Source organism: Pelecanus crispus, chromosome 7 (genome assembly GCF_030463565.1).
Source record: "Pelecanus crispus isolate bPelCri1 chromosome 7, bPelCri1.pri, whole genome shotgun sequence".
Taxonomy (NCBI): Eukaryota; Metazoa; Chordata; class Aves; order Pelecaniformes; family Pelecanidae; genus Pelecanus; species Pelecanus crispus.
The window spans coordinates 16806532-16831204 of NC_134649.1; the positions used below are offsets into that span (position 1 = coordinate 16806532).

The 24673-nt window shown below is 37.2% G+C and overlaps 2 protein-coding genes across 6 annotated transcripts in view; one reads left to right on the forward strand and one right to left on the reverse strand.

Annotated features, from left to right (window-relative positions):
- The first annotated feature begins 528 nt into the window (after window positions 1-528).
- Window positions 529-16912, forward strand: LIPC (lipase C, hepatic type). The gene is made up of 8 exons (XM_075714057.1): window positions 529-744; window positions 2414-2593; window positions 5573-5690; window positions 7687-7920; window positions 9327-9569; window positions 13235-13355; window positions 14081-14299; window positions 16807-16912. The coding sequence occupies exons 1-8, from the start codon at window positions 529-531 to the stop codon at window positions 16910-16912; spliced, it is 1437 nt and encodes a 478-aa protein (XP_075570172.1).
- A 4556-nt stretch (window positions 16913-21468) lies between these two features.
- ADAM10 (ADAM metallopeptidase domain 10) overlaps window positions 21469-24673 on the reverse strand; it is a 53329-nt gene continuing 50124 nt past the window's right edge. For all 5 annotated transcript variants that reach the window (XM_075714025.1, XM_075714024.1, XM_075714023.1 and 2 more), the window contains 2 exons: window positions 24207-24333; window positions 21469-23730 (listed from right to left, as the gene is read on the reverse strand). In XM_075714025.1, the coding sequence (XP_075570140.1) occupies window positions 23636-23730; window positions 24207-24333 (222 nt within the window). In that variant the 3' untranslated portion in view covers window positions 21469-23635. The remainder of the gene's footprint in view (window positions 23731-24206; window positions 24334-24673) is intronic.

Genomic DNA, 24673 nt, shown 5'->3' on the forward strand with positions numbered 1-24673 from the left:
AGGAGAGGTGCTCCAGCCCTCAGATCATTTTTGTGGCCCTCTTCTGGACCTACTCCAACAGGTCCATGTCCTTGTGCTGAGGGCCCCAGAGCTGGATGCAGTACTCCAGATGAGGTCTCACCAGAGCAGAGCAGAGGGGCAGAATCACCTCCCTCGACCTGCTGGCCACACATCTTTTGATGCAGCCCAGGATACGTCTGGCCTTCTGGGCTGCAAGTGCACATTGTTGGCTCATGTCCAGCTTTTCATCCACCAGTACCCCAAGTACTTCTCAATCCCTTCATCCCCCAGCCTGTATTGGTATCAGGGGTTGCCCCGTCCCAGGTGCAGGCCCTTGCACTTGGCCTTGTTGAACTTCATGAGGTTCAACAAGGCCAAAGGTTTGGGTTTTGACCCGAAATGTACAGCTTAGGCCCACCTGGAGTAGGCAGCAACTATACATATCTAGAGTTTCAATCTTACTAGTTTACTTTGTTTTATGAACTGTGTTTCACTATAACTTCTTCAGGTTTTAGATGCCATCCTATTATGACTGTTGCTATGAATTTAATTTCAGAGGCACTGGGATCACAGAGTCAGCATGCTAGAACAAAGAAAGATCAGCAAAACTTAGAAACCAAATTTCGACTCTATACAGATACAACTGAAGAAGGCTGTCAGATCTTTTATAATCAGTTGGAGACTCTTGACAAATGCAGTTTCAACGCCTCTCTTCCTCTGGTGATGATAGTCCATGGCTGGTCGGTATGAACTCACATTTTATTTTTAATTCAAATTACATCTGATTTGATATACTTTCCTCCTCATTATGCTAGTGCCAAAAGTAACTTCAGAAGAAAGGCTGTGATTAGAAAGATGGTGGATTTCCCTGATAACAATCATGGCTAGAAATAATACGAAGTGGATATTACCCACTGAGATTCTGAAGTAACAGTTTACAAGCAATTTTTCATATGGGAGTCCCGTCCCAAGGATTAGATTCAGCCTGGTTTAAAGCCAGCAGAGTTCAAACAAGTAGCTGAATTAATGTGCTATGCCTCTGGAGGACCAAATAGCAGTTTCATTTCTCCGATATGTTCACTGCCAGATATTTGCAGACTTATGGAAAAGAAGTGCACACAATCTCCCCACATCTTTCTTACAGATAACACCTTTAAAGAGAACTTCTCTGTAAGCCCCTTCAGCTGAAAATGAAGCCTTCAACATAATGAGTTATAACTGAACTGCTTCCAGTTAAACTGTAAAAAAAAAAAAATTCCATCATGAAAACCTTTCTCAAAAAGCACAGCAGTACTAAAAGAGTGACTTTTGATCAGCTTCTCAGTTGAAAAAGAAACAAAAGAAAAGATAAGAAATAATGTCATTTTAACAGATCCTTGGTTCTCATAGAACCAATGTCATCACATAAGGTGGCAAAACATATCTTTCTTGAACATCTGCAAATATGCAGAGAAACTTTGAACAACAGCCTTGATGCATATAACTTTCTTAACAAATAACAGCAGAGCTAGCTTTGGATGAAATATTGCCCTAGATTACTTTAGCTAAGCCTCCCAAATAAGAATTTGTTCAAAACCAAAACCATCCTCAAATACAAACCACAGACCTGAAGCTGCTGCTATTGAACTTTATCATTCATATTAACTTAATTTGCAGAGGTGTTGGTCTCTTAGAGGAATATGTATGGAAACCCAGAACTGAGACTCCCAAATTCTGCTAAAACACCAGAAGAGATAAGGATGTTCTATCAATTGAGGACATACATGCAACTAGAGCAACAATTAAATCTGACAGATAAAGTAATAATACTGGTCCCTCAAATCAGAAGCAGTCTTTGATGATAATGAAGAAATCGTGATCAGGTCCTTAAAAAAAGAATGACTCAAAAAAAAAAAAAAAGCTGATCTCAAAATGGAACAGCTGTAGAAGGTAAATGCCTGCAGGTCTGCAATCCTCCAGCTTCCCTCCCTCTCCAACTCTTTTAGCTTAAATTTACAGGGACAGCTGCTCTTGAATGAAATTAGAAATTTTCTGGGCAATTCTGTCTTTCTTTTTAATCAGCAATATCAATTATCTCAGGATGAGTGAAAATATTTCAGGACATCATTTCACTGATAAGAGTTCCTATCACAAGACAAATTATTATACAGTTCTTATATTGATTTTTAATTTTTTTTGTCCACCAAAACCAGATGATTCTCAGCACTGAAGCATGCTGAAGCCCCTAAAATCTAGTCCTAATTAGTCCTAATTTAGTCCTAATTTAGTCCTAGACTAAAATTAAGTCCTCCTTGTTTATATTATGTTTTTTGTTTCCTTGAGCTTTTCACAAGAAATATTTGGCAGACACTGCTTTCCCTTAAGAATGTTTTGTGGGGTTTTTTTTGTTTCGTTGGTTTTTTTAATAAAACAGGTGGATGGCGTGTTAGAAGGTTGGATTTGGAAAATGGCAGCAGCTCTGAAGTCTCAGCATAAACAAATTAATGTGATCATTGCAGACTGGCTTACATTTGCTCACCAGCACTATCCCATTGCTGTACAGAATACACGCTACATAGGACAGGAGATAGCAGACTTCCTGGAATGGCTAGAGGTAAGACCCACAGATCAACACGTTTGTCTGGAAAAGACCTATTTACCTGTTCTTATGCTTCTACGACTTTTCTGAAATACTGTGCTGGTTAATGCTGTTCATTTCAATCACTTACATTTAATACACTGCAAATTTCTCTTCCATTAACTTTCATATGACTTCACAAAACTTTCATCATGCAAGAGAAAAAAAAAAACAAGTGGGGTCTTGTTTATTAAAATATTTTTATATCTCTTTAGAGGTAAGATAATTTCATGCTACTTTAGCTTTTCAATTAGCATGTGTGCAGACAGCTGAAAGTCCAACACTTTGAAAGCAGGCACACATTATCATACGAGAGGAAATTGCCTCAAGTTGTGCCAAGGGAGGTTTAGGTTGGATATTAGGAAAAATTTCTTCACGGAAAGGGTTGTCAAGCATTGGATATCAAGCTGCCCAGAGAAGTGGTTGAGTCCCCACTCCTGGAAGTATTTAAAAGATGTGTAAATGTGGCGCTTAGGGACATAGAATCATTTAGGTTGGAAAAGACCTTTAAGATCATCCAGTCCAACCATTAACCTAACATTACCAAGTCCACCACTAAACCAATTAAGGGTAAACTAGACTAAACCATGTCCCAAAGTGCCACATCTACCCGTTCTTTAACGCTTCCAGGGATGGTGACTCCACCACCTCTCTGGGCAGCCTGTTCCAATGCTTGACCACCCTTTCCGTGAATAAATTTTTCCTAATATCCAACCTAAACCACCCCTGGCACAACCTGATGTAGTGGTGGACTTGGCAGTGTTAGGTTCGTTGGACTCGATCTTAAAGGTCTTTTCCAATCTAAATAATTATATGATTCTATGATTTGCAAGTGGTTAGTTCAGTAAAATGGGTTTATGTTATCTGTGCTTAATTTCTGCTTTTAATGCAGAATTCAAGCATGACATATGATTGTGCCTGATTTTTGCCTCAGTTCCCCAAAGATTATTCTGAAATAATGGCTTAGAGATCCAGAATGTAAAGGGAGACCTTTTAAGAGGACAGACATGCCTCACAAAGCAGATGACATGGAGGCAGTAGTGAGTACAGAGCCATGCTAATGTAGTGACTACTTATCAAAACTCTTGCTATGTAGGGAGCAGTGGCCATGGCTGGACTGAAAAGGCTGCAGACAAGTCTGCAAGGGATCACTGGTCTCCAACACTATTTAAGAAAAGGCAGAAAGCAAACACTAGAATGAGAATCACTCATACAAACCAGGTACCCTTAGCAACTCTTATTTCATCTCTCTCTAGTGCTAATTTAAGCTACCTAATTTGAAATGAAATTTTACTCCTGCACCTCACAATGAATTTTTGAATACATTAATTTAAATATGGTGAGGCCTAAGCTGGAAGGGAAATACACTGCAAAGCTGAAAGTTTTGTAGCAAATACCATTGAATGGATAAGCTGCTTTGCACAGGAATGGCAGGGCTAGAAGGAATTGTCAGTTATCATGCCCAGTTAGGGACAACAGGCACAAAAGAGAAGGCAGAAGAACCAGAGTCACTATTCTTCGTTGTGACATTACAGGAAACCTGAGCTCTTGGTCAAATGTAGTTTAAGTTGCTGGAGCCTAAAGACGTATCTTGAAGCTGTTTAATTATTGAATGAATCAAACGGTGAACTTTGTTCAGTTCCCAGGAGGACACACCACATTGTCAACAATAAAGACAGTCTGGTTCCTCCAGTGTCAGCAAACAAATCGAGGCTTGAATAAATGACTCCTTGCTCCAGCGTTGTAGGTAGCTTCTCTTGTACCATGATATATATGTTCCAGGATTTAAATATACCATAAATTTTCAGAGCATTCAATTGAGCGTGTTCAAGCAGTAAGCTTTCCTTCTGTTGAAAAGCACCCCTCCTGGGTTTAACAGTTAAAACCCCCTTCATTCCAACTCCCATAACTATCTTTCTGCTATGCTTCTGTCTGCTTACAAGCAGGTGAGTATTTGAAATATCCTCAACGTATGTAAGAAAAACTGCAGTGCTGTGCAACATTTTAATGAAGAATAAAAATAAAGAAAATCTTAGCACTCTTAGTCTAAGAGTTAATAGGGCATGATCAGTAACAATCTCAATAGCACCCATCTCAATAACACTTGCCAAGAAAAATGGTCAGATCTTGTGATTTCTAAGAGCCACCTCTCTCAAAAGAAGGTTGCCAAGTTTCACCTCATCTTCACAAGAGACAGGTGTCAAGACTGCAAAGCACTCCACTGGGACAGGCAATATCCACAATGAAATTACAACAGAGGAGAGTTGCCTTTCCTGCAAGAAAAATATGCCACATTTTTCTTTACAAGTCAAAAAAAACTTAGAGCCTTCTAGATCAGGTAAAATGTTTAAGATCTACATAGTGTTGATTAGTTAGAAAGAAGGGTCTGAGGCCGATTCTGCTTCAGTAGGTTTGTTTCAGATCAGATACTCAGTTTTGTACAAATCAGTCCAAGAAATGTCACTGCTGTATCACTTAGCATGTGTGATCAATGTTTTGATACTTTGGCTTCTAATTCGGCTTGTGCTAGTATCTCGGGCAAAAAAAAGCAAGGCACTCTCTGTAAAGGATTGTTTTACACTGAAGTTAAAGGACAGATATCCATTTTCTAGTCATAGGAAAGTCAAATGCTGCAGACAAAAGGTAACACACATTTGCGTCACTTGCAACAAACAGCAACAAAAATCCTATCTGTGCTAATGGTTTTCCTGAGCATAGCACGTAAGTAGCAGTGCCCAAATGTGTGACATTTTCCTGCAGCATGAAAAGAAGGCAAGGAATAACATTCAGCCAGCGAAGAAATTTAGTGCATGATCCACATGCCTCATGTGACCTCCATCATCAACATACAAATGTCTTGTGTTCTAATTCATGGCATTCCCAGCTTGTAGGAAGTATTTCACTGTTTACTTTTCACATTTTCTGCATCTAAATCAAGCTGCTGCTGTCTTCCAGGAATCCATTCAATTTTCCAGAAGCAATGCTCATCTAATCGGGTACAGCCTAGGAGCTCATGTTTCAGGATTTGCTGGAAGTTACATCAGCGGTACGAACAAGATTGGAAGAATTACAGGTAAAAGACTTGTAACTTTAAGAAATGTAACAATGAACTGATTTCAGTTACATAGATACTTGACATATCAATGTCATATCAAAATTTAGCTGTTGAATAGCATTATTTGCCACAGTTGAGAAGTTTCATCCCATTGGTTTAGAAATTAGATTTAGAAAATTTAATGAAAACACTTCAAAATGAAGTATCATAGTATTTCTAGCTTTGATCTTTCCTACCTCAGTCCAAATTATGACATACAGAATATAAAAGCATGGGGACTACAAATCATAACCCAAATACTCAAGTTGCGTCTTGCTTGCATTTATCTTGTATCCATTCCCAGTAACACCTTAAAGTAAAAGTTAGCCCACTAACCTTGGGTCTTTGGTCACTATCTTGACCCAAAGCCATTCAAATACACTGTTCATTGTTAGCAACTCATTTTAAAAAGAAAATTACATTAAGGAAATGGTCTAACTGTGCTTGAGCTTTCAATGGTGGTACCATTGCTCATACAATGAATTGAAGTCAGTTCTCCTGTGGCAAAAAAGATAGTTCCGGATTACATTTTACAAGCAGCATGTCATTAGAGTATCCCTAATAGATGCTGAAAGTAAACAAGGTTAAACATAACACTTGATTGTTTTGATTAGTGGCATTTTGAACCTTCTGTAATGTTTTGTAACTGTACTAATTATGAGTGTAATGAAAATACATTTATAAGGTTATTGCTACACTGTATACAGTGCCACATTTAATGCACAGTGACAGCTTAAAAAAAACCCCATGAAACCAAAACAGAAGTGCATTTTACACAAGGCCCACATCAGCTATGTTTAAGTTATCAGAGAAAACATTTTAATCTGATTTGGGAGTGAGGCAAATATGCATGACTGTAGTTTGAAGTCCCAATTCTGATCTTTGATTCATTGCCACATACCATAGTTCCTTATACAATCAGCTCTTGTGACAGTGCCTGCATGCCAAGAAGCTGATTTTACACAATGTGTCATGATATTACACCTGTATATACATTGAAGGACTTTAGTTCATCAGCGCTGCTTGTTCAAATGGTATTAGTACATCAAACCTCGATAATGGATAAGTAAAAAACATTAAACCACATTATTTGTTGTAACAGCTATGTGCATTCTTCATTAAAAATTATTCAGTCTTGTAACAATAAGCTCAAAAAATTAATAGTGATAAAAACTATTCAAAATAAAAGGAAATGTATGTCTTCAGGGTGACATCCCTACTTGTAACCTGTGCTACTAGTCTTGTCCAGTTACATCTATGCAACTACATTAGTCCCTAGTACCAACTGAAGAATCCCAAATTTAGAAGCTTGTCCTCAAAACTGAAAGCAGCTTTAAACTATGCAGGCAGTCCTTTTCTATAAGTTGGTTACCAGCCAAAAAGAGCACCATACAAAAATATCTAGCAAACTAAAAATCAGCAAGAGTTCCTAAGTGGAATATTATTTTTCTGAATACCATAATAATTTTCCTTGAAGACTTTTAAAGTTGAAAAATTATTATAAACAACATCTAGCAGACATATAGCTCTTTCAAGCAATAAAAGAAGCTTTATAAAGTTTTAGGTCCCAAATGTGGGCTAAAAGTCAGCTTTGTTGTGGAACTGTTGTCTTCAAAAGGGCCTCTGAAATGCATGACCTCTAGAGTATGAAAGAACAAAATTAAGTAAACATCCCTTAAGCGACAAAGCAGTAGCAAGCATGGTTTGTCTATAACAAACACATCTATCTCTGGGTCTGTGTCCTTGTGCATGTAGCCATTACTGTTTATTACAGCACCTGTGTTTACTTTACCTTTTGGTGTAACCACATACCCTCTGCAGAACAAGTGTTCCTAGCATTGTTTCTATGAGTGAAAGACCTTGTAAAGTACCTGTGCTGTCTGCTTTTAAATATTTATCACAGACTTTTCTCATAACAGTAGAAGAACAGCCCATCTGCACTATATCCCAACTGGATTATTTGTATTTATTGCAGGCCTTGACCCTGCTGGTCCCTTGTTTGAAGGAATGTCACCAACAGACCGTTTATCTCCAGATGATGCAAACTTTGTAGACGCAATTCATACATTCACTAAACAGCACATGGGTCTCAGTGTTGGCATCAAGCAGCCTGTGGCCCATTTCGACTTTTATCCCAATGGAGGCACCTTTCAGCCTGGCTGTCACATCATGCATGTGTATAACCACATCGCACAATACGGAATCACTGGTAAGAACCAATGGCAGAAAACAGGAAGCAGCATTGCAGCTGCACCGACAGTATCTCTGGGAAACTTCGCAGATCTCTATGGTCTTAAATAGTATCTAATGGGAGTATTATCTCCCGTTATATGCAAGGAAATTTATTTTCTAGAAATTGGTTATCTGATTTTTACATGTATTGAGTTCAAACTGTTCTTGCTGACTCCAGTAAGGAATTTGGCTGCCTAGCACTTCTGAAAATGAGGCCATGAGCATCGTGCTGTCAAACACTTCTGAATAATTTCAGAAGTATTTGTTTTAGCAGTAGAGGAAATGAGAAAACTTATTCTAATTAAGCCAGAATCATCTAGTGTGCAATTAATTATTTCAAATCAAATAAAACACAGGGCTGTACTACTCACCTCCTCAGTTCACCTTTTTGCAACTCCCTGTCCTTCAGCTGCGCAGATGATGCTCTCTCTAGGACCTGACTGCCAGTGTTCCAGGTTAGGTTTTATATATAGAAGCTTATTTCCAATGTACCTAAACATAAATGTATAGAGAAACTGATGCAACATACTGAAAAAAGATAAGGTACTGATGCACAGTGACAACCAGAACTGTTCACTGGAAAACCCCAAGTGTACTGTTCACCCAGCATACTGCATTGCAAAAATATTTCTCAACTATCATCATGCTATCTAAAAGTAGGCCTTACTTGTTAGCAGATAATTCATGACAAATGTGAAACCAAGCATCAGCTAGAAAGCTTATCAGTGAAGACATATAGAAGTAGTCCATCATGATATATCCTGATTACACAGAAGAAAATAACTTTCGTAATTTGATGACACAGCACAAAGATACTTACTTCTCATAAAAGCAGATCTATGCATTTAATAATTTTTAATATATTTAATACACTTTTTGCTCCTTTTTCCCCAGTAGTAGCTGTGAGCAAAATCCAATTCAAAATAAGAGTTTGTCACTCTGACAGGGACAAAATACGACATTACCACATAAGCATCCAAAAGACAACAGTGTTCAGCCATTCAGAATGAGGCTGCTGTCTTTAATGTGGCATGATCTGAAAGTCTGCATATAGCCTCATATCATATTTCATACTGACCAAAACAGCCAGGACAATGTAATCAAGGTTCATATTTAGTCTTAAACAGTCAGGCTAGAGAAGTTTAAGCAGCAAATTATTCTATTTTATTACCATGTAGGCTCAGCCAAACCATTTTTGGATGATCCTAAAAGTAAAGTTGCTACAATATATGATTTCTGAGGCAAAATTATGATGTTTTAGTAGTAAAGGGGGTGGGGGCAAAACAATAGCATATGTTTATAGTTGGTTACTGTACTCTTCTGCAGTCAAAATGGTAAAGAGAAACAAGGGCATGCAAAATTTTGTTGTTTGCATTTTTTCAGGCATCACACAAACTGTGAAGTGTGCCCATGAGAGGTCAGTTCATTTGTTCATCGACTCTCTGCTTCACAATGATAAGCAAAGCACAGCATACTGGTGCAACGACATCAACACTTTCAACAAAGGAATGTGCCTCAGCTGTAGAAAGAACCGGTGCAACACACTGGGCTACAACATCAGGGAGGAAAGGCTCCCAAAAAGTAGACGACTCTTTTTGAAAACAAGAGCACATATGCCTTTCAAAGGTTTGTGGGAATGCTTGTTACAGTCTCCAGATTGATCACAAAGTGCGAGAATGAGCCTAAGCTTTGTGATCCTGTTTACTCATTTATTAAAGCTTATAAAATCTACGGGACTAATCAATTTGCTAAGACAACTGAGAATCCCAATAGGCCATCTTGATGCCCTTTCAACCAAGATCCTGACTCTTAATATTTCTGTGGGGAAAAGCATGCTGCATGCTTGCCACAGGCTAACTGTGGATCTGAGGCCTCAGAGATGCTTGGGGTCCTCATCTACAGGATTTTGCTACAACTGGCCCGTGTGAGTTTGTTATAACATATGCAGGCATACAGCCAAGCCAAAAAGGCAGCATAATTGCTCTGGGAGGCCTGTAAAACTTCCTATTCCAAGTTTGCCCAAATTTTATCTGCAATTAGTCTACAAGATGACATATAAATTATTACTTTTCAAACAACGGATAGACAACAGAGTAGCATGGACTTTTTACAGGGCAGAACTGTAGCACCAAAATAAAGTGGCTGGCACTCTAGCTTTATCTCCACTAAATTACTTTATCAAGAGCACAAAGTAACAATTTTCTAAGCTCAGAGAGACAATCAATGTGGTTTCTTGCATGTATTACCAGAGAGAGGGGGAGTAGCCTGAGAGGGAAATGGGGCCTACCTGCCAGTCTCCATTACAAAATGGCCTGGGCCTGGCTGTAGGCTGGTTATGACTCAGCTGTCAGAGAGCCCATGAGGCAACTGCTACTGTTGAGCAGACATTCACCTGCCAGTGGGAAGGTTTACGTATCTTTTAAAGTGAGAATGAGCAGGACTGTGTGGGATGAATGGCAGGGACACGCTTCTTCCGAGGGACCTCTGGTGCAGGGACTTTTGGCACATGGCATTCCTCCTCACCACCTCCTTCCCTGGCTATCAACAAGGCGTGCGGCAAGCAGCAGCGTGGCGCAGCAAGAGCAGGGCTCCCGTTCAGAGCCACAGGCCACCACACACGAAGGAGACTTATGGAGTCCTTCCCACAGGCCCCCTCAGCACCTGGGCGCCTGCGGCGCCGCAGCCCCGCGCCTCTCCTCAGCGCTGAGGCAACGCCGGGGCCCTGCCTGCCCCTGGGCTCCCCCAGAACAGCCCCGCAGCCATGGGGGTCCCTCATCACCTCACCCGCTGCCGGGGCCGGCCCGTTCTGCCTGGCACCGCCAGGAAGGGGGTGCCTCCCTCCTGTTGGAGGGGTCAGCCCTCTTGTCCCTCATCCAAGACACTGGGGTTGGAGAAGCCCTTTGAATGTCGACAGTGCACCCCTGGCATGGACGCTCAAGGGCTCTCCAGTCCTGAGGAGAAACGCTTAAAAAGGCTGCTTGCATTACACATCTTGCTTCCCCACAGGGTCTGGTACTCAAATGCAATATCACAGATTTTAAAAAATACAAAAATTCAAGTACTTTTAAAATAATTTTGGAAGTCTTCTACTAATGCAGCTCTGAAGTACTTGATGATGACTCCAGAGAGGTCTGTTGAGCCCTGACTGATATTCAGTAGCTGAATCTGCTGGATCTCTTCTTTTGCTTTTTAAAATGCCTCAGGAACTACCTGAAGTAGAATTAGAAATTCTAGAGGCGGTGTCTAGTTCCTGATGTAATTTTGCTGCAGTACAGTCAGGTCACTGTCAGAATCAAGAAAGCAAATTTCTCTGAGGACACAGCTTCCGCTACCACCACACCTGGCACAGAAACACGATCCCTGTGTTGCGTTCTTCTCTGGACACAGAGATAGTTTCAGCTTGTGGTAAAGTAGCTCTGTGTTATTGGCTTTGCTTTCAATTTGAAACATGTTGCATTTTTATGCTTGGAACTGGTTTTGCTTCAAAAAACCATCCTTGGCGCATATGCAGATGTAAGTGCCCCAGACAATGGTTTCCTTTCACAAAAATTTCCAAACAAGGCGGCAACTGTGAGAGGGCGCATACAAAGTAATCTTTGTAACGCTCTTAAAAAAATGTTTTAAGATCATGTGAGAAGCCCAAATAGAAGAAATTTGAGAAACTCAGCATTACACTTCACAATCCTCTGCTTCTTCACGAAATCTGACGTTTCATTTTTCAAGTTAATGGCATTGTATTCTGGAGTGTATGTTAATCCAGTTCAAACAAAAAATAGTTGTTACAAAGAAGTTAACATTTATAATAAAGCTGTGATGGGACCTCGAGTCAGAGTTTTTATATGAATACGCTCACCTTTTCCTTAAAGTGAGCATCATAACCACAGCAAAAGCCTAGGCTTTATCAACATACACCAGAACAATCCATTTTCACATGGAGAGAAAACTCAGAGAAAGACAGGATAAGTAATAAAAGTGATCTGTAAACAAGCCTCTCTGCCTACTTTGTCCTCATCAGGTTTGCAGCAAAGAACCAGCCATTTTGTTTTCTACCGAGTGACACCTTTTCACAAGAAAATACATTGTTCACTAAGATACAATAACTATGAAACAACAACAAAAGGATACAGCTTTTTTTTTTAGCAAATACCTTCCATTGTGAACACTCAGAGCTGCTCCAAAAAAATCTATCTTAGCATATACATAAAAAGATGACTCCCTCAGCAGTATGGTGGAGCCATTCTCAGATGTAGTGAAGCCTGAAGTGGGTGAGGAGAAGAAATGAGGAAAGAGCATCTTTCTACTCAAAAACTAGTGTGCAATAATGTTTACCAGAACAGTTTCCCACGTGTAACTTTACCAGATTGCGAGGATAAATATAACACCCCTAATTCTTCCAAATGCTCTGTGGTCTTCGTTAATAGAAATTACTTAGGGTTTATCTTAATTAGCACCTAAATCTATCAGTTTTGTTGAGAAGGTGGCTGGTAGAATCACCAGACAGAAGACTTTTGGACATTCAAATCTAGCTGACAATATCTGTGTGCACATGGCCTCAAACTGTATGTTGGTTGGTTTTTTTTTTTTCCCCCATAACTTACTAAATGTCAAACTGCTTGTAATCAGTACACTGATGATTTCTTATGCATTCTTCATTCTGACAATATTCAGTTCAAAAACTTTGCTAAATGCTGTTCTAGAAACCCACCAAATCTTGAAGTATTAATGACATCTTTCTTATAGTAATGTGCTTGAACAAAGTCATATTGTTAATGGATGCATGTTAAGCACAATGTATCATTATGTGGTCAAGGAAAGTTTGTGAGTCATCTGTTTTGCAGGGCAATTTTACAGCTGATCAGAGAAAAAGCCTGACTACATTGCATAAGGTCTTCAATCTGTATCATGCATCTCTAGCCATGTCCTGTCATAAGGATTTGTCTGGTGATTAGACAGAGGGCTTGCCAGAAAGTCTAACAATTAAACTTCAGAAAAGCTCATGAAAAGCTATTTCACATGGAAGAATGTTTCATCCTACAAAGGGAACTCAGCCTAGGTTACCTTTTTTCTCCATCCTTTTAAACAGAGCAACAGGGCCCCAAACCCTAAGGGATTACACAGCTCTGCAACAATCAGCAAAAATGATGATGTTTTAATCACAAGAAGTTTGTTTAAAAAATAAAATAGAATAACAAACAAGTTTCTGCTCAAAAAGGCAAAATTCTTTTGCCCGAGAAATCTATTGCTTCTTTGACTATTAATTTCATCATTTTGCAAATTCTTCCTCTCTACAGTCTATCATTATCAGTTCAAGATCCACTTCATCAATGAAATCCAAGGCAAGCAGACAGACCCAACTTTTACAATCTCTCTGACAGGCACTAAAGAGGATGCTAAAAACCTGCCCATCACACTGTAAGTATTGATATTACATGTCATTGTACAAGTGAGAAACAAAGTACTAATTTATAATATCATATCATATACATAATCATGATGTGAGTAAAATGGTTTAGTACAGCTAAGTGAAGATGAACTGAAAATTGTCTTCTCTTCACCCATACTCCCTAAAAATCACAAACTTTTACAATGTTCATACAAGTTTTTGCTTGAAAAAAGTCTATAAAACAAAAATCTTGGAAGTTTCCCTAAACATTAAGTATCCTGTCCACTTACATTCAGTCCATCCCATGGCTAACACAGCGAGGTCCAATCAATTAAAACACAAATAAATAAGCAGCCGTAATTAAGGTAAAGAATTTTTGATATTTCTCATGATGGACACTATCTGTATTAATAAAAGCAAAGGCAACACTGTGGGTAACCATTTGCTCTAGCAGACAAAAGATATAATGAAGATGCTATTATGGGACACATATCCTTTTGCTGTGAGAAACCACTACTGTTTCACCAGCTGTTCAAGCTTCTCCCACTTCTGCTTCTTTTCCAGCATGTTGTCAAATTTCACCACTTTTATGCAGCTGGAGGAAGAGTATCCTAGAGACAGTAATGTTCCCTCCTGGAGGAGGAGTAGGAAATATAGTTCTTTCTTTGGTTTTAAAGAGAAGAGAAATTTTTTTTTTTTTACACTTTAATCCATAATAATTAAGACAGCATTATTCTTGTTTTGTTTTCTGCAGAGTTGAAGGTATTAATGGGAACAAAACTTACTCTTTTCTCATCACCCTGGACACTGATATTGGTGAGCTACTAATGATCAAGTTCAAATGGGAAGGAACTGCAGTTTGGGAAAATATCTGGGACACAGTTCAAACCATAATACCATGGACAAAAGGCACCCGTCGACCAGGACTTATAGTGAAGACAATAAGAGTGAAAGCAGGGGAAACACAGCAAAAGTAAGTATAATGAAAACACTATTTTCCTGTAATAACACCACAGATGTTTGGCACACAGGTTATCCTAGTTCAAATACAAACATCTGAGTCCCAGCAGGAACACCAATGGTGAATTTATTCATGTACAACTTCCAGCTTTTCTCCCTCCCCCTCAGATCAGACTGCATGATTTTTACATGACTTAAAGAATTTCTTTGTTCTCAGGTCAGAAATGAATAGTGGGAAATGTTCTGGCTCACCACTGCCACTAATCTGAGTTTAAGGCACAATAACCTTGGGTGACAGTTTTGTTCATACTTAGGAATGGAGGCTAGAGAAGGAGTTAGCACACAGATCCAAGGAAGAATTTTAACAAGTTCTGCAATGCAATTTTTCTATACAATTGACAATAACTGATGATAATTTCTGACTTATTTTTAGAATGTGATTATCTCACTCCATAAGGACCATATGAAATTTCAAAGAAACAAGATACTATGTAAGAAAAACATTGGCTCCAACATTAAGGCTATGAAAAATTCAAATTCCTACTTACAAAAAATGTGCCAAATCTTAATTATTGGACTTTCAATGCCTACTTCATAAAGAAACTCAGCATCACCATTCTTGAAAGTACTCATTAGAAGGACACATGCAGAACTATAGTCATCCGATTATTCATTGAAGTTAAGGGCTTTATCATAAATTTTCCTTATTTTTGTATCCTTCATTTAAGAGCCAGTCCAGTGTCTGACAGTTGATAATGAATTACTACACTGTGCAGGCTGTCTAAGAGGTTCCTGGAGCGATAAACTGTGGAAGCAGTTTCAGCTATAGACATTTTGAAATTTCTGTAGTGGGCAAGCAGAATGTAAGCAGTCCTGGAAAACAAAAAGACACTTTCACTAGTATTTGACAGTAATTTTTGTACTCTGGTTGTGCTTTTTTCTATAGTATGAATTCAGTGATGTCAATTTTGTCAGCTGAACTCTGAAGTGGCATCAGAGAACAATTTTCTGGAGAAAAAAAATTATGAATGCAAACTGAAGTCTGTGTTTGGGTTTTTTTTTTGTTTCTTTTGTTTGTTTGTTCATTTGTTTTGAGGTTTTTTTGGAGTGTGGGTGGTCTTTTTTTCTTTTCCCCCTGCTGATTGCTTTGAAACTGGATCACCAAGTCTGAGTGGCCTTGTTCTCTACATACAGCAATGTTAATAACACTTTTGAAACTGCTTATTCACGCAGAGAAATTTCAGCCAGAAGACAGAATAACGAAACTTGTAATGATTCCCATTGATTTAATCTTTTGAAAAATTTTAACTGAGCGGTTTCATTAAGGTTAATGAGAAAAGCATGTCTTACCTTGTAGCTGTGGCTCAGTCTTAGAACATGATTTTCCTTGCTGCAGTCTCTTTCTTATCAGCACCAGTTATAACTACTGCAGACTTCCTGTGGAACAACACCTTTTGGCAGAGCTACATCTCCTTGATACTGACACAAAAGACAAATTAGAGAATTTAAAGAGATATTTTCATAAGACAATCTGTGTGTGCTGGGGGGGGCAGGAGGGATCATATTTTCTTGGGTTTTGTCCCCTGAAAGTGTATTTTGTAGGTACTTTCCTCTCCTAACCCAGCACTTGGCACATGCTCCTGCCATTAAAAACAAAAACAAACTTAAACATTTCTATAACATCTCCTCCTGCTTTAAAAGTGATGATCCCAAAGCAGTACTGACCTAGCTGCCAAAGCAAATTAGTACGCACTGCAAATTAGAGAGCTCTGTTTAAATACAAATTTTTGTACCTTGACAAAAAGGATGAAGGTTGTGAAAGGATTATGTCAGGTATACTAATTTTTCTAACCAGAAAGTGCCTGTCCAATACAACTGTGCCAATAACCTGGCACAAGCCAATTACTACTGATGTACTACTAAAGAAGTGCTAGGAAATGGGTAACTGAGGTGTGTAGTTACTATACTAACAAAAAAATGATGCTGGTATTTCAGGTACCTAATGCTCCTTAGAAGGTTTTTGCTGCAAGCAGAAGTGTGAGTTTGTGTCAGGATTTTAATGGATTCTAATTACTTGCTGGGTTTTGTTCTGTGCAATCTGGGCTTGTCATGGGAATGGAAGTGACACGCTACTGTTGAAATACTGTGTTAATGGCTTGAGGAGGGAATGAATGATTATTAGGTGATTCTAAAAGTAGGAACAAAGGACACTCAAGGAAAAGTACTTTTTTCAAAGAAAAGAGCATGTAGATTTTGGTGTTCTTGGAAAGACCAAACATCATGGTGGTACTGAGAATGCACTCAGTACACAGGAGTTGCCTACTCCTTTTACTCTGTATCTACTCTCTGGCAGCCAGATACATCTCTTTCCTCACAAGCCTATAAAAAAAAAAATCAGATACCTCCCTGTAAAAGACAGGATAAAGAAAGTTAGATTTAGTGTATCTAGAGAGCACACTTTTATACAGATAGTAGCCCTAAAAAGTAATATTATGCTTACACACTGTGTTTTCTTTCTAGAATGACATTCTGTTCTCAAAGCATTGACAACGTTCACCTTCATCCAGCCCAAGAGAAAACATTTGTGAGGTGTGAAGATCGCTTTCGGAGACAAAACAGGAAATGAGCAAGAACACAAAAACCAACTGCTCACCAAAATATATTCAAAATACTATACATCTAGTAAAATGTTTTAAAAATACACAGCTACATTAAATTTAAATAACCTGATAGTTTCAGAGGTGGTGAAGAAAATACATTAAAAAAAATTTAGATTTTGTGATGCAACGGTAAACTGACCTATGTGCTTTGTTGATCTACAAGCCTATTCTCAAAGTGATAGATAAGCAATTTCATCAACGGCAACTGCCAATTTAAAATTGTTTAAAGTTTTAAAAAACACCTGTTTACTAGAAATTAAAAGATTACTATTTGAAAGAATCATTGCCATAAGCCTTTGGAAAATTTCATTTTGTTTGATTTAAGGGAAAAAAGAAGCCTCATTTCCCATTAAATACTTTGAAACATTAGTAGTAATTATTATCAGTTAAAACTTTCCTAAATTCTTTCCTAATGAAAGGGGAGTTAAAGAATTCATAGAAGAAAATATTCCCAGATAGATAACATTGTTAAAGAGTTTGAACTTTTTACTCCGTAACATTCAAAAACCAAAATGCATCTCAACACACAGAACACTTGAGCTATCTGTCATAACCATATGACAAGCCAAATAACTATATCACCTAAGAATGCTATACTAAACTTTGTCCTATTGGAAAATACTTTGCTGTTAAACTATTTTAACTAAAGTACTGATTTAAATTACTAGTAATTTAATTATTTAAATGATGCTTGGTATACTACACACAATTCTAGCACAACTAAATTCAGTTAACTCTTGCATTAAAATCCTATTTACCTGTTCAGGTAAAGCCTGAGGCTTTTAGATTTTAAATCATTGTATAGCAGATTTTAGCATGATGTGAAACTGCATGATTTGAATAAATGAAAATGGTAAACCCCTCAAACATCTTCAGTGCATATAAACAAACTTTATAAATTCAAACATATATAATTCCCTTGTTTCCTATGTCAGAGTATAAACTACATAAAGAAACATTATTGTATCAGATTATTTTTATTTTATGGTTAGTGCATACTGAAATAGAAATCAATACGTATGTCCAAGTATTTCATTTGTCACTTTGTAATGCTAAGCACAAGATTCATTAAAAATTATGTTTCTACAACTCTGCATTCTGAATGTTATTTGTTTTAAATGTTCTCTAAATGGTAAAAAAATGTGCATGGTATTTCTAAGACCTGGAGAAAAGCATATTTTCCATCCCAAGATATTGCAGGGAATTTTGAATCAAAATGTACAGATGTCATCGGGATTAAAGTGAGATTTACTTTAAAAGCATGACAAAATGAACAAGTTGAGCAGAGCTAGCAAATCTGCAAGCAATAAACAGTGATCAAATGTTGAATGCAGGCACCTTTGCCGACCATTCAGAATATTAACTTCTAACTTTTAAAAGCTGTTTTCAATAACTACCATTCCTTTAAACAAACAGGAATATCCAATACAGAAACAGAAAGGCTGACTAAATATGATGGTAGCTGAAGCATACTTACTTTTCAGATGAAAATAGTTGTCCTTCCAGAGATGTAAATTTCAGAAGCTGATCTGATATTTAAAATGGCCACTTGGAGTAGCATCTTGATTAGGAGAAATATTTATGGATTTAGATACAAATTCCACAGAGAACGATCTTTAGATCTTCACTGAAAACAAAGGTTTGTGCTTTAAAAGATTTTGCTCAATGAAGCAAATTGGCTTTTTAAACACGAAAAGTATTTCCATCTTCTATGTCAAAAATTACAATTTAAGTGATTAATTCCATGCTTCAGGTTGCTATCCCCAATACTTAAATTTCCTAATATAATTATTTTATTAAAGCTCTGTAGTATGTTCTCTGTTTATACAAAAATCAATCACGTAAATACAAGAGCCAAAAGTCAAATCGGGAGCACGCACAGAAGAGGGAAATTTCAGCAATAAGTATCCCTGAAAGTGTTAGGTAAGCACCACACCTTTCCTAGTTGTTTACATTTGTAGTAGCTATAATCCACTGGAGAGACTCAATTGCTAGAGACCCAGTGACAGCATTTTTAGGGGCATGAAGTTGAAAGGGACTGTCCCCTGAAAAATGAGAGACAAGGAACAAATTATAATGTGGCCACTTTAGTTTTCCAAAGCACAATGAAAAACGAGACAGAGAAAGTACAGAGACACACAAGTGTGTGTGTGTGACTAACTCAAATTATGCATCTCCCGAGATTGTTTCTAGAATTCAGTTTTTGCTTCTGGAAAAAGCTAAGGATCTGCCACTTTAACTTCTTATATTTAGGGTTGTTTTGTTTATAAAATACTTGTCTATTTATAGACTTGAAATACTGTCATTGGAATTACAACATTGGTTATCACCAACTTTCTCAGCTATGAACTTTTTAAGCACCCTTAACCAACACCTACCCCCACTCCTCAAAAAAGTCTTTGTTCAGAAGATACTGAAAGATGACAGAGCAAGAGACAGGCTAGAAAGAACTAGACCATGCTGCTTCTTCAGTGCAGAAACTACGATGTGTTTTGCCATACCTGAAAATAGCACTAGCAAAACAGCTTTTAATGAGATTTGTATGATGTAAAATACACATATTCATAGAGCCTTTCAAGTCATGATTTTCCTGTAGTTACACATCCTAACACACTTATAAACATTTTAGATATTAAAATTGGCATTTCTTTCACATTACTATTACTTACTTGGTAAGAAAGCCAGTAAAGGGATCTAAACTTTAGGAGAAACAAGCTTGAAAGCATTAGTTCAGGAAAAGCAGGTGGAAAAAAGGTCACAGATGTCTACAGTGTGCAGAAACTCAAGTAATGGGGATACTGTAGTTTGAGGACTTCTAAAGTTTCTGGGGAAAAAGCATTCTCCAGTTCAACGGAAACAAGCTAGTATATCCTCAGATAAAGTCAAATAGGAAAATTAAAAGAACATTCGGTATTTCCACTCTTGCAGATATGAAGATACTTATTCTGACATCATTTTTTGCAAATCGTATGTCCAAATAGATCCTGTCTCTGTGTTTTGATAGCCATTACACTAATTTCTGATATCAAAGTGAAACAGAGCCCAAGTTGCAGCACACTCAAAGTCTTACAATACCTGTGAACACATACCTACAACTGTAAATGCCTACCGTGGTGCCTTATTTTGTGCTCATTGCAAGTATTCCTGTCTCACTCCAAACAACTGAATTGAGACCTTGAAAGCCATCAGGAGCCTACTCCTGTCAGAGCAAGCACAGCTTAGAATGACATAACGACTACTGTCCTTCTAATCGCCTCTCTAATAATGACCCTCCAATATTCAGAAGTAAAAATCTCTTCCTTTCTTTTTCTGTGTTTTTCCTGAAAGAAATATTGGAACATTAATTAAAAGGCAAACTATATCAATGATTTACAGTCTGTATAGTATAAAGTTTCATAGCTTAAGAGGAGTTTGATGCCCTTCTCAAATTCACACCATTCCAACTATGCATGCTTCTACACCAGAGGTGAATGTATACATTTAATGATTAAAACATTAATTAATACAAGAAGAATAAATTAATAGCTACAACTAGAGATTATTAGGTCAAATATTAGTTAGAAAAATTACAGCTATTTATGTACACATTTGTTTCCCCAAAACATGTTTTACAATATACACAAAATTTGTATTTTAGATGCTTAGGCATTATTTCTACCCTTCTGATTTGCATTCCTAGGCAGAAATCTAAATGCAACCACCACCAAATCTATTAGGCAGCTATGAAGATTTGCAGAAGGGCTCTGCTCCAACTGATTTTCTTTCAATATCTTTTGTCCTGACAGTGCTATTTAGCTACAGGGGGAAGCACTTATTTTTTTAAAAAAAAAAAAAAAAAAAAGTCATGGGGCAGAGGGGGGAAAGTACTGTGATGAAGGAACTCTGAATATGCTTTGATTACATCAAAGCATATGTTGCTCAGTTAGGGAAACAGATGTCTAAGCAGGTCATTCTCAACAGACAGCCCTAAGAATGAAAGACTAGCTGGCAGGACTTGGCTTTTAAAAGCAGTCTTATCACTTAAATCAACTATACAACGCATGAAAACAGAGACCCAGCTCAGAAGTTTTAAAACACCCTACAAAAAGCAAATGTGCTCCTTCTAAAAGTCTTATCCATCAGTTGTGCATTCAGAGTACTGCATGTTAATTCCAGTATTCCTCTTCAAAAACATATTTATTTCAGAAGGTATCATTCAGTAGCTATGGTGACAGGCTTGAATACCCCACCAGTAACTACCTTCTGTTTTGAAGATAAGAACAAGCTTTATTCCTGTGATCATACAAGTAATTTAAAGGTAATTTTAGGGCTTTTCCTTAAAAAGGTTACACAAAAACATTTACTCTTACATTTAACTGTATGATGTTAATATTGGGAGGTGCACTTTGACAGTGTAAAGATTGTACAATTACTTTTTGGCATGACAGCCTCTTTCCAGCGAGAGCCAAAAATTAAGTAAAAGTAGAATCTGTGTATTCCTTTTTGCTTTCAGGGTTCAAAAAGTAAATGGATTTTCAGAAGATGATTTCACCAAGTCTATTTATTAATGCATTTCAAGTTTCAAAAAACCTTACATATCTTTGCACAATACTTTATTTTTTGCATTTTTAGTAAAAATTTCCAAAGTGAACAAAAAAAGAGACTGTATAAAACACAGTGGACATGAAATCGACAGTAGTATTCCATTTCATTGTCTTGAACTTTCTTTCGGTTTTACCACATCTTGACTTGCAGTGGAGAGTTCAGTGCACATTTCTGTTTTCTGAAAACATTTAACTTAGATTCAAAATAAAATAGGGCAGCATCTGTCTGCCAAAATCCTACCACAGGATAACGTTACAGGCAAAAAATTTACATGTTCCAAAGTCTACCACACTCAAGAAGTTACTAAGAACTCTTGCTGAATAAAAGCCACCATTTTAGAAATGCAAACCCACTTCCAATCTTTGCACAGTCTTAAAACAAATGTATTTAAAATGACTTAAAAGCAACTACATACACTTCTAACTAGTTAAGATCATTTAGAATTATTTATATAGTCTATTGGACTTGGGGTTTCATGTACAAAATTTGTCTCTAAACCATGTACAAAAAGCTGTATTTTGAAAAAGTTACCACATACTGTACAAGTTTACAAGGAAGAGATCCCATTATATTCTGTAACATTTTTGGCCTTGCTGGCTTGCGTCACATTATGAGAATGATTGTGTAAACCTTATACTCTTAAAAAACAAAACAAAAACCAAAAAACAAACAAAGGAAGCCTGGCCAACCATTAGTAAATTTTCTCCTAAGCAAAGCCAGGAAAATTATACCCATTTGCATCTCTGATTAGCTTGGTGCTTTTGGAAAACAAGCAATAAATATATCACAAGCTTAAACATTTTGTAATGCCCCCTTTCATCTCCTGCATAGCAGTAAGCACCTTAAGACATCTTTTGTTTCCTCTTTCAAAAATGCCAATTATTTACATTCGTAATAAAAACTTTGGAATGGGACATTGTGCTGTTGAACTTCACTACTGGTATAAAATGTGGGAAAATTGGTAGTCCTAACTATAGTTTTGACTCTGCCACAGTAACTGGGCAAATCACTCTAGTGGTTATCAATCAACAGTATCATGCTGAAAAGTCATCCAAATATCTGATAAATTAAAAAAGAAAATAAAAACACTACAGCTATTTTTTCTTTCCACATCCCTCAGAACACAAACTTAATTATCATAGTTATTTGAACAGCCCAAATAAACTGGTTGCAATTTTTAAAACAAGGTGAATAACAGGCAGAATTTTCTAATAAAGCATGGAAATATTTCATCTAACTATTCATTATTTAACTGAATAATCAGACAAATTAAAAGTACTTATGCTGAGCTACAAGAAATTAGACACATAAAACATTTTTGAAACATTCTGGCATTTGCAAAGTTTGCAGAACACCTGTTATATCTCTAAAAGACCATTCAATCTTGTATGCTATGTCTTAGCAGCTGTTCGATAAAGATGAAATGAGTGCTTGAAACAACTGATCATGATAAAAAAAAAGTTTGATTTGATTCAAAATTGCTGTGTAAAGCATCACAGGATCCTTGACCATTACACACCATCATCCTCTGTTATCCTGAGTATGTCAATTAAACAGTAATTTCTTCATTAATAGCGGAAAAGTTTTATAATACAAAGGAACATCCATATTGCAATTCTCTTGTTTACAATTGCACACAAGTACGGGTGTACGTTAGAAATACATGTCTGCATATAACAATGTATATACATTGACAAGTAATGTCTCCAATGCTGAGGTGGTCTAGCTTCCTAGCCTTGTCTGGCAGTTGAAAAATATATATTTGTTTCAATTCTTGAGTAGAAGTTTTACTACAGCCATATTTGCCTGCAAGTGAAGAAAATGCAGCAATGAAGAGCACAGAAGGGGGAAAGAATCATGATACTCCAGGACTTTGTGCCACTAAATTAAAAATACGCAAGAAAAACACTTTTCTTCTTTTTGAGCTGGAAGATTCACTCATTAAAAATTAACTGCTTCCACTTGTTTTGAGGGCATATCATGCTTTTTTTTTTTTTCCTCTTCAACTTTTGAGAGTTAGACTGGGGACAACGACTTATTAGGTTTTCTTTGGAGTGAGTTTTCCCATTGTAGGCACTAGGAAGAACCAAGGCAAAAAGCTGCAGTCAACGTCTCATATGTCCCATCTGATAACTCTCTCGAGGCCTTTGCCGCTGTGGTGGCTGAGTGGTTTGTGGTGGTCTCCTCCTTTTTAAAGTGCCTGTTTCAAAGAAAGGTACACATTATCAAAGTGAATTTAAAAAAAGAGACAATTTCCAGAAAAGTTGCCCTGGCCATGCAAATTAAATATAACTATTTTTCGGAAAGACTTCAGATTTAGACGTGCAAGATTTTAAATAGATGATTAACTTTCTGGTGTATTTACAGAATACATTTTATTATCTCAAAGGTAGCTCCTTAAACAGGCTGATTCTTACAAAATGTAGCACAGAATAGGAAATAAAAGGAACTCTGAGTTAAAGAAAGTCTTCAAAGCTTTCTTTTGATACACGTATTATGTTATAGGAAAATAAGGCAAGAGTCACATTTTTATGAATTGTTTCACTGGCATGAATTCCATTTGTAGTATAGTGCCAGACTAAGAGCTGTAGGTTGGGACACCTGAAATTTCCCTTTAGAACAAAATAGTTGAGGATAAAACATTTCTCTATAAATTTAATTATCTGGTGTACTCACCTGGAAGTGGTTTATGAGGAGGCAACTTTGGATTACTGCTTGGAGTATGAACACTGCATATCTTAATGAAACCAGCCATTAACATGATCAAGGCAATTCCCATAAGCAACACTGCCCACCAATAAGCCTAAAAACATTAAAAAAAAATATTTTTGGGGGGCTGGCACATGTGCACAAGAGACAGGGGTCACTGAATATGGCTTTCCTTTGCCTTTTAAAAGTCATCAAAAAGTTCTGAAACATCACTTAAAAGACCATAACATTTTAAAGAAAAATGTTCCCAAACTTACAAAAAAAAAAAAAAACCCCAAATACTTCAAATTCATTCTAGTATCAGAAGAGTATTTCACAGAAGATACACTATAGCAGAGCTTTATAAGCCTAAAACAGTCAACAGCTTACACAAAAATTGACTATGCAGCTCTATAATGGTGCTTCGTTGTAGCTGTCCTCCCATTCTATTATTA